This window comes from Momordica charantia (genome assembly GCF_013281855.1).
Source record: "Momordica charantia cultivar OHB3-1 chromosome 6 unlocalized genomic scaffold, Mcharantia_2.0 BLBB01000006.1, whole genome shotgun sequence".
Classification (NCBI taxonomy): domain Eukaryota; kingdom Viridiplantae; phylum Streptophyta; class Magnoliopsida; order Cucurbitales; family Cucurbitaceae; genus Momordica; species Momordica charantia.
In genome coordinates this window covers 33154460-33167762 of record NW_028275164.1, presented here as the reverse complement: position 1 = coordinate 33167762, position 13303 = coordinate 33154460, and the positions used below count along the sequence as shown (strand labels likewise).

Below are 13303 nucleotides of genomic sequence, written 5' to 3'. Positions count from 1 at the left end.
ACTCTTTGGAAGACATTGGCTGGCGAAAGACCTCCGTTTTCCTGTTCACTCAACCTTTCTCTAAGGTTGAGCCCAACCGGACGGACCAGATGATCTGGCGTGACTATCTTAGTCACAGGATCGGCCCCACCTAAGGTAGGTGCACGAGAGGGCGAAGACGAAACAACAATTGAATGGACTTCTTCACCTTCATGTCGTAGCCTTAGCTTATTGACGTGTCTTGCATTAGATACATACAACATTTTTCTGTTAAAACTCTATGGTGAAAGGATTGCAAACGCATGATAGGTGCTAGTTTCCGACATGCATGTACCGATTCGAATCGACAAGACTCTTCGTAGCAATTCAGATTAGAGAGGTCCTATTTTTAGACTATCGTGTTATTAGCCTTGAATTAAATATCAACATGTATTAATTCGTTTGATCATGCTAGATATATATTTTTAATTGAGTTTGGATATATAATTTTATAAAATTATTTTTAGTAACTCACTCCCTCCTTTCATACTATGAATTTTCTTTAATAAAATAATTATGTAATATTGTTGCACTCCATGTTATTTTATTTTTTCATGATTTTGAAAGTAATAACCTCAATCTTCAGTTATCAATGTTAGCAGATCCCACATTATTATTTTTAAGTTAGGTTGATCCCATATTATTTTTAAGTTACGTTGAATATGAATAAATGAGAGTAATATCCACTTTGTTTAGATTTTTTTTTTTTTGAAAGAATATAGCACGGAAACCATGGAGAAAAAAAATTCGAACTTTAAATCTTACTAACGCTCAAACAACCTACTTAGATCGATAAATTTGAGAATTCTTTAATAGGAAATTTTTAGTTAATTTAAACTTTATATAATTTATTAGATGATATTTGAATTAGAGAGAATCATGGTGCGAGTGACGTGCCCTTAACTGACCCCAAAACTTTATATACGGACGCGAATCCACAGAATCCCGCGTTTGACACTTCCCTCTCGCTCCTCCGTCTCTCTCCCCCCCGCTATTCTGCCATTAAAGGTAGCACCAGGCTCAAACCGTTTACTCAGAAGGTGCTCAAACCAATCCTCGAATCTTTTTCAAGTATTATCATATGCTCTTTTGTCATAATTATGCCATTCGCCGTAATTTTTTTTATCTTGCTTGGGAATTTTGTTTTCTCTGTTTCGTCGCTAGAAATTTGGCTGTGAGCCCACATTTTAGTCTACTATCTCTTTGCTTTGATCACTTGGACTTTCGGATTATTGCACACAATCTTTTTCCTAGAGAACTCGAAAGACGACGAGCGTTTCTTTGATGATTCTTTCTTGGGGTTTATTGATAGAAATGTATAATCGTAAGCTCACTTCTTATTTGAAAGATCAACAGTAAACGCTAAAGCCACGGTTCGTTTTGAATACTGTGGAATAGTTAAGCCGATTACCATTTTGTACTCTTTTTACTGGAGCATATTCCGATATTTCTGTCTGTGTTAGTTCTGAATCGCAACAGTGGATGGTCATCAAAGCCTTAAAATTCAGACTATGAGCCAAGAATGGAAATTATGAACAGAGCCTTTCTTAGCCTACCATCAAAAGGTAGCGTTTCTAAGTCACATTAGGTGAAAAGAAGAGCAATCTAGACTGTTTTGGAGAAATTATCCACACTTGTAAAGATGATATTTAGTAGAGAGAAATGATGAAAACTAGATTGGACTCTATAATCTGGCCTCTGGTTTCGTTGTCCAAGGTCTTTCGTCGTTATTTTTTGCCGTTCTAATTTGACTTCCTTTGTTCTGCCCTCAGTTCCTCTCCTGGAAATATCTTAGCAGTGTTGTCCAGTTGTTGATGCTGATATGAGTCAGGAGCATCCAGTGTAATGCAATACTTTCTGTAGTGTCGTCCAACTTCTAAGGTGGGACTTGGAAAGGTAGTGTATGCAATGAAGAATTTAAAGAATTTTGGTGCTTTTCCAAAAAGATGGCAGTATCCATATATTTTCTCTTTTAAAAGATGGTGATTAGCCTATTATGTCCTAGAATCATCCTTGACAGCAATGAGAGAGCAGTATTAAGAATGATCAAAGATTCAAAGAATTCTTCGCTGGAGCCTTCGCTGAAGTTCTATTTTATTTTATAGATGAGTCATTAGGAAACATGTTAAGCCAGCTACGAAGTTTTATCACTTAGTTTGATCCGAATTATGTCACATAAGTTAATGCTATAATCTCTTGCTTTTCACTTCAGGCAACCCAAAGGCTGCGGGATATTTGGCAAAATCACCAACCATCAATGGAACAAAATTCGAATCGTGAAGAACAGTCTAATACAGAAAACAATGTCTCTGACAAGGATTTTGCAGCTTCACCTAATGCATCTGCGGTATGTTCTGCTTCTACCAACGATTATTCGTTGCTATTCTGGACTTTTTTGCTTCCTGAACTGCAATTGGACAACATTAAACAACAGAAACAAACATTAAACAGCAGGTCTTTCGTTTTTCCTAGGTGTTGCAGACGAGTCCACCGGGTACGTCGATGGACATTTTTTTTAATGATGGCCTTGACTTCCTGGAAGTGCAAAGGGTAAATAATATCGTGAGAGCCGCTTACAAGGAATTCATGACACTAGCTTCCAAAGAAAACGCTTGGGTTTTGAGCCCTCCAATGGTAGGTTCAATTGAGGAGTTCCAAGAGATGTTCCACACTCCACCACCTCATGGATCTACAGTTCAATGTTCCATTGAGAGTGCAATTCTTCCTATTCCTTCACATTTTCTGATCTCGTTAATGATGGATGCGGTGAGATACCTTTAACCTGGCCTTGAATTTCTATATCGATCAGTTGCAGCAAGCTTTCTTTCATACCATACGATCCTTTTGTTTCTTTACTGGTAAATTATGATATATTTCATCTTTTCTACATATTTTTAACACTCTCTTCCTATATAGACTTGAAAATTAGCTCAACGCGGATAAATAGGCAATTATACGACGTAGAGGAAAAATAACCCACTTAAATCTTTAAGTTGATAGGTTACAGTATATTTAAATCTTTTATATATATATTACTGACATTTTGCAACCTTATTCACACTATTTTTATAGGAGAAATGGGCTTCCACGTTTTCCCACATCATTTGTCATGGATCAGATGAGGTTGTTCTCAAGCCTTTGAGAACATTCTTGTCGACAGCTGATACAGAAGTTATATTGGTAACCAAACCTGCTCAATCACCTTTTATTTTAAAACTATGGACAACGATAGTTCATCCATATGGACATGGAAGCAAAAAAATCTTAAACTTATCATATGATAGGTCAATGCCCAGTTTAGATTGCCAGCTGAATTCTTGCCGAGATGGAGCACTTGCTTTTTGAGATTTAAGAAACTGGTCAGCCAAAATATCTACGCAATTTTCGATGTGTCAACTGATTATTTCGAGGATACAGTCTGTGATCCTACACAGAGAATTGAATACAAGCGGAGGCCATCAGGAGTGATAATTCGGCAGCGTGATGAACAGTCTGAGGTTTGTTTATGTACTTGATGAGAAAATGTCTAGATTGAATGAGGTATTCTTCAAGTTTTAAAGTAGATAAAGATTTTTATTAAATAATTAAATAAAATTAATGAAAAATATTAAAATAGTTTTTTTCCCCCAAAACTTAGTCCCAAAAAATAAACGACATTTAAAAGTTTAGAAATTTAATGATCCAAATAAGATTTAAATACGAAATTTAATTGTTCTGCCTCACTTTTGTTTGCTTTTATTTTTTACAGGTGGTATGGGTTGAAAATGCAGAGGTGGAGGTGATTGATGTCCCCAAAAATGCATTGTCAAACTTTACTTTAACTGCAAAAAACTGGGTGAGCATTTTGTCACATAATTTGAATCGAAGACGTAGCAGGTTAATGGCTTCAGGGGTGCTAAAAAAAACTCACGGTATGGTGTATAGTCTTTTTTTCCGAGTTTAAGTTAGAGGAAGAGGATATGATTACGTAATTTTGTAGAAGCACTTGAATTTTATCACGGTAGTAACTTTGAGCTTAAAGAAGCACGAACACTTTCGTTTGTGTAACGTATCCGTATCAGACACTCCAACACTTAATATAATAATAAATTTTTATATAAACTTATTGACTTCGAATTTTCTTCTAGAATAAAAATGATCTATACTTAAGAAAACTGCAAATTTTAATAAACGTATCATTGTCGTGTCCGTGTCTTATATTTTTAGAAAATGATTTGCTATCATGTATGTGTCGTATCATATGTCGTGTCCGTATCCGTACTTCTTAATTTTTTAGCTTTGAATTCTCATGCTATTTTATATATCTTAATAAATGATTTGGAATGACAGAGATATCTGAACTCTTGAGAATTACGGAGAACATGAAGAGAATGTATTTAGAAAGAATTAATCCTTTTCCAAGCGAAAGAAAATGGGAGTTATTTACTACTGATAAAATAAGGATTTCGAGAGACATGAGTGCAAGTTGCATTGGCTACCAAAATGATTATATTGCCACAAGTACCATACATATTTCACAAAGCCCCACCAAACTCTTCGAATTTCTGGCCAGAAATAATGTGAAATTTCAGGTACGCTCCTTAGCTTTACGAGTTTTAAACATTATATATTTAGAAAAAGGCTTACTTACATGACTACTAGCACAGTGGCTGAGCATAATGCACCCAGAACAGCTGGAAATGGCGGTTGCATGTTTTACAGAAGATCAAAGAAATTGCATTACTTTATGTATGAAATCTGAAACAGGAGATGAGGTGCTTATCTTTACATAAACTTCTTTACCTCATACTTGCCCAAAACTTGTACTTCATTGTTGTGTTCGTTTATCATGACAGGACCTTGAGTTTTTCCTACAAGAGACTTCAATGAATGAATATTGCTCCTTCGTCCTATCAACAAGAATGACTGAAATGGACATTCATCTCTCTTTCGTGCCAAGGTTTTGTAGGAACAGTGTGTTTTTGAGACCTTCTGGTTTTGCTATAATGCCTGCTGGACCGGGAGGTCTGCAGTCTGAGGCATCCTTTGTAACGATTTTGATACGTCGGGAGCTTGAAAATATGGAAGATGATCAAGCAATTGAAGCAATGAGTAAGCAGATGAATGATGTCATTGATCAGATAATTCAGTTGCAAACACCAAGCGTTGCAGATGATGAGGATCCTGTACAGGATAGCCCTAAATAGTGATATAGGATTAAACTCTCAGGTAACGTAGAAAATTTTCATGCACAATTCTTTCTTTCTATTCCTTCTACTTCTACTACCATTAAACCCATGATGTCTTCTACTACAATTTATGCAAGTTTGTTGCTTCAGTTTGGAGGATAAACATCATATTAGCAGTATAAGTTCTGAAATTCAGCATTGCAAAGATTCTACTTTTTTTTTCCTCGAACCCTCTTGAAGTTTTCGTTTCTTGTAGTATTTTCTCTAGTTGAATGTCGTAACATTTTACTTTTAGAATCAAAATACAGAGAGGTTTATATGATAGTAATATTATTATTTTTGGAAGTTAAGTTCCAAGTAAATAATTTCTAATTAATTATGAGTTTAACTTCATAAATTTTTTTTTTTTAAATAAGAAACCGAACTTTGACAAATGAAAACAAACTCACAGTCTTAAAATCATATGAATACTCCTTACCACTTTGACACACAACACAATTCAAGAGTATTTTTTCTTTTACTTTCTCCTCTTGAGACTTGAGAGTGTTTGACCATAGTTGGAATGTTCTACCTCTTAGGGCTAGAAAAGAATTATTCAAACTTGGTTGGTAGTATTCTAAACGAGACAGATTCTGAGAAGATCTATCCATCGAATTAGAAAAGCATATCACAAAAAGGTCTTGAGTTTCCCTGTGAAGGAGTCTCAACCTAATTATTTTCAAATTTTTTCTCAATATACAAAATTATATTTCCTTTATTATTTGTACTTTCTTAGATACAGAGTCAGTTGGAGAGGTTGAACCCAGATACTGACAGATATGTTCTATAAAAGCCCTCTGAAATACATTTGGTTTCTTTACTACTGACAGACACACACAACCGTCCCAACAGACGTCGAGAATTAGATTTAAATTTAGCTGGGAAATAAGACAGTATCCAAAATACATATATATAAATCCTGAACTATAATGTATTGGTGAATTACCTCTATCAAACTGAAACCTGCTTGCTGCTGTCTATTAATGGCAGTGACTACCTTTTGGATGGTACTGATAGTGCTTCATGATAGCAACTGGTAGGCATGGTTGGTCGAATATTTCCTGGATTTAGTGGAAACAATGTTTTGTAGTAGCCATCCATTATTGCTGTAAAGTTACAAGTTGCTGCAACCTTTGGAATCTGATGAAAGAGTAATATTACATTGATTACTGATTAGGGATGATGGAAGTTAAGAACGAACAAGAAGAAGAGTCAGTAGATATGGAAATAGAAGCCAAGCACACTACTAAGAACTGAGAATCAGGATCCCTTATATGTAGGATTAAAGCTAAAAACTTTTAGAAGAAGTTGAAATGTAGCAAATTTGAATTTAAAAGTCAAGAAAATAGCAAACATGACTTCAAATATTTTCTAAAAGATATTAAATTGAATTGGGAGTTGATTCTAATCTTCCAATCTCGAGAATTGCCTGACGAAAGCATGATTGACTGGTTGAAGGGATCCGTTGGATCATAGGCCATAGCTTACTTGGATTTAGACTGCTTAACATTGATTCTAAAAGTTCAGATTGTTAAGCTAAGTATAATCGTTTAATCTATACGACACTCTTCCATCACGGGCGAATTTTGATATTCAGTTGATTCACGAACCTGGACACATGAACCATATGCAAGATAGCAGTGAAACTTTACTTCTAATGCACACTTAGCAGGGGTAGCTTTCAGTAGTTAGTCCAATGAAAAGGCATTTTCAGTGTTAAAGAACAGCTTACCTGATAAATGTCTCGCATATAGCCATGAAGATTTGCATACTCAAGCAGTTTCTTCTTTGTGCATTTAAACAGAACATTATACACCAGATCAAACCGAATCAAGGTTGTAAACAAGCAAACGTCAGCCAGAGTCAAGCTTTCGCCACACAAGAATCGCCAACGGCCCAAATGATCGTTTAACACGTCGAGAGTTGAAAATAGCTCATTGACAGCTTTGTCATATGCTTCTTGACTCTGTGCAAATCCACATCTGCAAACTATATAGTGTTATAGAACAATTATACACATCCAGAACAACTATACTCTTGAGAAAAGAAACAAAATGGACAAGAATAATAGTTCATAATGCATCTGTAGAATCATGTCATGAACTTCAGAAAAATTGGATAGATTGCAGATCAAAATTGACAACTACAAGAAAGAGAATGCAGTAACTGACATTTTCAAGAGAAACACAGACTCGTTTTGTAAAGACGAGCATATGGATTTTTACCTATAAACTCCATTGTTGACATTGGGATATATAATGCTGTTCCATTCTTTAATCTTTCCCTTCAACAATGGCGGTGAGAGATCCAAACCCGGATTCTCAGCCAACCCGTTTAGGCCCGAATTGAACAATTCGATTATATCAGAACTTTCATTGCAAATCACCTCCTTCCTCTCCGCATCCCATAGCATCGGCACAGTGGACCTCCCATTATAACCTCCTCTTCTCAGTCTGTAAACTTCTTTCAAAGTTCTGCACCCGTTTGCCCTATCCAATCCCGGGCTTAGGGTTTCACTATCGGCCGCCGGAGTCTCCCGGAACTCCCACGACCCGTCGGATCCGGGACCGGCGACGGAGACCGGCACGGCGTTCTCGAGGCCTTTGAGGGCCCGGACGATGAGCGTACGGTGGGCCCAAGGGCATGGAAGGCCGATGTAGAGATGGAGATTGTTGAAGCTTTGGCGGGAGATTTGGGCGGCGCGAAATTGGGAGGGGGCTCTCGAGTAACCGCCGGAACTATCGGAGGGGGCCAGCTGGGACATCATGAGCTGCCACGTGGCCTGCCAGGCAGTGCGGACGGTGGACACGAGGAGCCCCGGCGGGAGAGATGGGCCCCAGAAGAGGTTCGTGACTGAGGCCACGAGGGAAGAAGAGGTGGGCGTTTGTGGGCCAGGTGGGCTTTGGTTCAGAGACATTCTAGGGGTGACGTGGCATCTCGTCGTGGGAGTCGCCGGCGTTGCGTTACGCGTCGGAGCGGGGAAGTGTGAGGCGGAAAAGACGGAGCCGGTGCCGGTCGGCATTATCCAGTTTCTGAGCCACCAGAATTTGGCGGCGAGAAATGCGCTGTTATGAGTCTCCACTCAGTTAGGGCATAAACGACGTCGTGTCTATACCATAATCATGTGAGTGAAACGCACGTTTTGGGTTGGCAAAACACGGAAAGGACAAGTAAAAACTGCGTCCAAACACCACAGCACGACTAAAACCCTAACCCCATAAAGAGCACTCTTTGCCGTCGTCTTTCATATATTAAGAACCGCATTCATTTTCTGGTCGCAGGAGAGAGAGAGAGAGAGAGAGAGAGGGCAGCCGGAGAGCCCGTTAACAATGTCGAAGCGAGGTATGGTTTCTCGTTCTATCTCCGTTCGTTAGACATTTTCTACGAATGCCATTGAAAGCGCTATAGTTGATTCGATCTTTTGTTTGCTACTCTTATATTTGAGATTTGTTATTGCCGTGTATCTATTTAGGTAGGGGAGGTTCTGCTGGGAATAAATTCAGGATGTCGCTGGGTCTACCAGTGGCGGCTACAGTCAACTGTGCGGACAACACAGGAGCTAAGAATCTCTATATCATTTCGGTGAAGGGGATCAAGGGCCGCCTCAACCGCTTGCCGTCAGCTTGTGTTGGTGACATGGTCATGGCCACCGTCAAGAAGGGAAAGCCGGACCTCAGGAAGAAGGTGTTACCTGCTGTTATTGTCAGGCAGCGCAAGCCCTGGCGCCGAAAGGATGGTGTCTTCATGTACTTTGAAGGTCATACACTACTAAATTTATCTATCTTGTTTCGTTTTCGATCATTTTCTCGTTATAATTATTCACACATGTTATCTGCTTGCTATTAGGTTTGTTTGTCTATGGTTATTGTTGTAATTAACCTTGATCGGTGGATCTTTTTTTTATATGTATTATCCGCGGTTTATTTTTTGCTGATTGGATCGATCTTATCTTAATTTGAAGAGGTTTAAGGATTTGGACACTCGGGTTTTCTGTATGCTTTCTTTCGGCTGTTAATGTGTTGTAGATGAATATTAAGCAAAGCTACGAACTCTGTCAGTGTTGTTTCATGATTTTTGTTTAGTTGTATGAAAGTGATCATCGTTATGTTGGAACTCATATTTTGCCATTGGACTGTGAAGGTTCTTATTGGGAGTATTCTTTTTGGTTTCTATTTAATTTTACTGGAAAGTTTATGCAGAAATGTGAATACCTCCATTCTCTATCTGGGTTCATTGTGAACCATGTGATCTAGTTGTAATCTTCTCGTGATAAGAATGGCTATCAAGTTATGTGTTTAGGATGGTATTGTTGTCATTTTATGAGAAGGATTGTTTCACAGAATGGAGTTAAACTATTTTATTTTAATCAGAGATTGGGTTACCGTCTGTACTTCATGTCTTCACCCCATATAGAACTATACAATTGCGCTGAATAATGGCTTTCTTGTGTCTGCAGATAATGCTGGTGTCATCGTGAACCCCAAAGGAGAGATGAAAGGTATGAATTATGATCTTGTCCTGGTATAAAGTATCTAGTCCTCCGTATGCAGTCTTAACTCTTAAAAAATGACATGTAACTGCGAATCTTCTAAATTTGTCTACAATGGAAGGAGAGAAATCAGCATGCCGTGAATAAAAGATTAAAAAGCCAGTTGCATACTTATCTAAAATTGTAGTTTTGGAGTGCTTATAGTGGCATATATCCCGTCTTGTTTCACTTTCATGGACTTAAATAGCTATTTCCTTGGACCTTGCAGGTTCTGCCATAACAGGCCCTATTGGAAAGGAATGTGCTGATCTCTGGCCCAGAATTGCAAGTGCTGCTAATGCTATTGTTTGAATATCAAGTGACTTGATTTCGTTTTTTTCCTTCTCTATAGAGTAGGATCTTAAGATTCAATTTCATTGTCTGGGATTAGCTTGTTTTTTATCTTGAGAAAAAAAAATGATCATTATGAGTTATGAGTTTTGGTTGATAATTGATACGTTTCTGCCTATTATTTGATATCCTGGTACCCATCCAACCCCCTACCTATCAGAATGGTTTGCAGGGCAGAAAAGGGAATGATCGGGAGGAAACCTTGTCATTTCTCGCCTTGCAGTGAGAGTTTGGGTCGTGAATATGGATTATCAGGAACTGAGGTATTTGAATTTTGATACAGAAAAAAAAATTATAATTATAATTAGGAAGAGGAAAACCAAACGGGAAGAGTTTCTATTGCATGGTATATTCAGTTGCTCTCCGATATATGCCTTCCCTTATCGATTGATTTGTGATTCTTCCCATGTATGCTGGTTGAACCTTTTGGACGAATGTTAGCTCAATTGGACAAGGTACTTAAGCATATTGGAAGTTTGTATATGTGTGTATATATATAAACAAGTTCTTGATTGTTATGGTTTTTTTTTTTCTTTTAAAACTTCTTTCTTCCTTCCTCAAGTAACCCGAGAGGGGCTCTTGGGAATTCTACTCTCATGTTTCCTTTGAGGGAATGAAAATCACTTTCCATTCCCACTATTAACTTTATCAAAGAACATAAAATGAAGTTCATTGTGTATGTTTTGAGAAGGATTTGTGGTCCCACTGTGTTGCGTTTTATGCTTTCAATTATAATATGTCATCCCTTATACGTTACTTTATTTATTATTATAACAAGTCCGTGTGACTAAATATGCCCACGGCAGTAGTTTATACTATAATTTCATTCCCCCCGTTCTTTTTTGGTTGTACCATTTCCCTTTTTTTAATTTAGTTTTGTTTTATAATCTATATAATTTAAATTTAAATTTGATTCATATTCTAATAACCCTCATAAATCATAGATAATTAGAAAACAATAAAGAGTTCCTTTTCTTCTTCTTCTTCTTCTTCTTCTTCTTCATGTAATTTCTAAACCCTTACAACAAATGTCGAGGTCTTTTGTCGACTTTTGTTAGATATATATTTGATTTAAAAATATGAAAATGTCAAAGAATTGTGTCTAATATCCTTCAACTAATCTAAGTTAAAAATCAGCATTCGAATGAGGAGATGTTTGTATCTGACATAAAGTCGAAGTAGCAGATATTTTTTCAGTAAGAATCCGCAGGAGCTTGGCCTCTCTTCATTACAATCTGATCAGGTTATCTTTTCACATCCTTCTGGACGCTTTTCTTTACACGTAATTTATGATTAGAAAAAGGCTTAAAAAGTAGGGTTCTTCTTTCTAGTTTTTAAAAAATGTTTCCAAAATTATCTAGAAATTTTATAAACAATAAAATTAAAGTTTTTTTAATTTTTTTTTTTCTAAAACTTTGATAAAAGTATTAATTTATCATTTTTTTTTATTTGTAAAGGTTCGCTTGTTAACGTTCTTGAATTGCACGCCTCAACTTCCATGAATTTAAGTAAAAAAATAAATCAAAGGAGAAATGACATGGTTAAATAACCTTGAAATTTGTGTTTCAAATCTCTCTTATTTACTTGGGTAAAAAAAGGTGGGTAAGAAGTTGTAGAAGAAGTGAGCAGTGAGCAGGTTTTAAAGCATTTGTTTCCAGGAAAGTAAACCAATTCCTTGAGTGAAACAGAGGGAAACGGAAATCAGAAAACGACAAGTCGTCTCAACTTTATTTTTCCCCCTTAGTGCCGTTGGCGTTACTGATGATACTGACACCACTCATCTCAACCTCAGACCCTTCAATGCAATCCCCAAGTTGAAAAAAAGTTGGGACCACCCCTGCCCTCACCTTCTGTTCCTCCTCAATCTTTTTCCTTTTCAATTCTACTTCGGTTGCTAATTTATTTCATCACAAATAACATCTCTCTCTCTCTCTCTCTCTCTCTCTCTCTCACCTTCTGTTCCTCCTCAATCTTTTTCCTTTTCAATTCTACTTCGATTGCTAATTTATTTCATCACAAATAACATCTCTCTCTCTCTCTCTCTCTCTCTCTCTCTCTCTCTGATTTGCAGTGATGAAAGGGGTGGGCATGAAAATGTCAAGGCTGTGCTTGTGGAGATGGCAATTCATGAGACTGGGGAACAGAATCGCAAATTCATACGTGGAGGATCAAAGGGAGCCCCCCATGAGCTGCTCCTCTGCATCATCATCTGCCTTGAGGAACCTGGTCTTGAAGTTCAAATCCCACTGGAAGCACATCTTCAGATCCCAAAACAGACCACTTCACTACACTTACGATCTCCACAGCTACTCTCTCAACTTTGATGATGGATTTCTTCATTGATTCTCTCTCTTCTAACCCATTTCTGTATACAATGAAATGATCATCTGCAATAAATGGGTTTCTTTTGCTTTTCTTTGAGCCTTGTTTGGGAGAACATGTAAATTCACTCTTTCTGATGGGGTTCTTCTCTGCCCTCCAAATATTGGATTTCTGCCTTTGTAACTTAACTCTAATTTTTTCCTTCAACTCTGTGCAGTATCTAGGCTTGCTAACATCTCTCTAGTCAGTGTGCGCTGAAGCAAAAATTAAATGCAGTTTTTGTCTAAATCATGATTTTGTTTGCCTGCAGGATTACGATTGCTGGTGTTTTTTCTCATTACAATTTCATTTATTTTATTCAGTACATATGTGGGTATGGATATCTTATTAAGTCGGTTTAGTAGTGATTATATTATAGTTTGATTTTGAAAACTATAACCTCTAATTTTTTCACTTTTTAAAAACATGCTAGTTAAAAGTATAAGTTTAGAGCTTCAAATCTTAAATAATCTCAATTGTGACGTATGAGCTACATAAATGGTCGTATACGATATACATACCATTTTTTTAGTACAACAATTAGGGGTAGAAAGAGTCGAATACATGATCTCTTGATTAAAGATAGGTATCAATTACACCTAAGTTTCACGTGGGTGGCCCGTATACATACTTTTAGGATTCTTTTTTTAATTGCTTAGCTATAGATTAGGCTAAATCAGTGGTTAAATCTTGGCCCTTTCTTTTGTGTCCACCATCCTTTGTCTTTATTCCTTTTGGTGGCCCACAAAATAGACTAAAAAAGATTCCATTCAAAGCTTGTAGTGAACTTTTCCTTCTTTTTCCTTTTCAAATCTAATAGTCAAAAAGTACACAATTA

The 13303-nt window shown here is 37.1% G+C and overlaps 3 protein-coding genes across 6 annotated transcripts; 2 read left to right on the top strand and 1 right to left on the bottom strand.

The window, feature by feature from the left end:
• The first annotated feature begins 971 nt into the window (after positions 1-971).
• Positions 972-5204, top strand: LOC111022710 (homeobox-leucine zipper protein ROC2). The gene is made up of 9 exons (XM_088125285.1): positions 972-1058; positions 2231-2365; positions 2491-2784; positions 3091-3198; positions 3303-3515; positions 3767-3929; positions 4348-4589; positions 4665-4772; positions 4854-5204. The coding sequence occupies exons 2-9, from the start codon at positions 2276-2278 to the stop codon at positions 5202-5204; spliced, it is 1569 nt and encodes a 522-aa protein (XP_087981411.1). The 5' UTR covers positions 972-1058; positions 2231-2275.
• Positions 4574-8380, bottom strand: LOC111022711 (Glutathione S-transferase family protein). 3 transcript variants are annotated; one of them, XM_022299929.2, is made up of 4 exons: positions 7451-8380; positions 6958-7207; positions 6172-6365; positions 4574-5196 (listed from the first exon to the last, which is right to left on the bottom strand). In XM_022299929.2, the coding sequence occupies exons 1-3, from the start codon at positions 8245-8247 to the stop codon at positions 6219-6221; spliced, it is 1194 nt and encodes a 397-aa protein (XP_022155621.2). In that variant the 5' UTR covers positions 8248-8380; the 3' UTR covers positions 4574-5196; positions 6172-6218. The 3 variants fall into 3 exon arrangements, with proteins under 3 accessions (XP_022155621.2, XP_087981521.1, XP_087981522.1); XM_088125395.1 differs by having other exon boundaries at positions 4574-5181; XM_088125396.1 differs by having other exon boundaries at positions 4574-5069.
• A 30-nt stretch (positions 8381-8410) lies between these two features.
• Positions 8411-12518, top strand: LOC111022746 (large ribosomal subunit protein uL14x/uL14z/uL14y). Of its 2 annotated transcripts, XM_088125397.1 has the most exons (6): positions 8411-8567; positions 8698-8982; positions 9682-9723; positions 9983-10367; positions 11242-11347; positions 12176-12518. In XM_088125397.1, exons 1-4 carry the CDS (start codon positions 8555-8557, stop codon positions 10063-10065), a joined length of 423 nt encoding a protein of 140 aa, XP_087981523.1. In that variant the 5' UTR covers positions 8411-8554; the 3' UTR covers positions 10066-10367; positions 11242-11347; positions 12176-12518. The 2 variants fall into 2 exon arrangements, with proteins under 2 accessions (XP_087981523.1, XP_022155670.1); XM_022299978.2 differs by lacking the exon at positions 11242-11347.
• Positions 12519-13303: the final 785 nt, after the last annotated feature.

Excerpts from the sequence above, each read along its gene's own strand:
- LOC111022710 (XM_088125285.1), top strand. The coding sequence starts at position 2,276 with ATGGAACAAAATTCGAATCGTGAAGAACAGTCTAATACAGAAAACAAT. Across the intron at positions 3,930-4,347 it reads GGTGCTAAAAAAAACTCACG|AGATATCTGAACTCTTGAGA; the intron begins GTATGGTGTATA and ends TTGGAATGACAG. Across the intron at positions 4,590-4,664 it reads GAAATAATGTGAAATTTCAG|TGGCTGAGCATAATGCACCC; the intron begins GTACGCTCCTTA and ends CTACTAGCACAG.
- LOC111022711 (XM_022299929.2), bottom strand. The coding sequence starts at position 8,247 with ATGCCGACCGGCACCGGCTCCGTCTTTTCCGCCTCACACTTCCCCGCT. Across the intron at positions 7,208-7,450 it reads GTCAACAATGGAGTTTATAG|ATGTGGATTTGCACAGAGTC; the intron begins GTAAAAATCCAT and ends TATAGTTTGCAG. Across the intron at positions 6,366-6,957 it reads ATATGCGAGACATTTATCAG|ATTCCAAAGGTTGCAGCAAC; the intron begins GTAAGCTGTTCT and ends CTCTTTCATCAG.
- LOC111022746 (XM_022299978.2), top strand. Across the intron at positions 8,983-9,681 it reads TGTCTTCATGTACTTTGAAG|ATAATGCTGGTGTCATCGTG; the intron begins GTCATACACTAC and ends TTGTGTCTGCAG. Across the intron at positions 9,724-9,982 it reads CCCCAAAGGAGAGATGAAAG|GTTCTGCCATAACAGGCCCT; the intron begins GTATGAATTATG and ends TGGACCTTGCAG.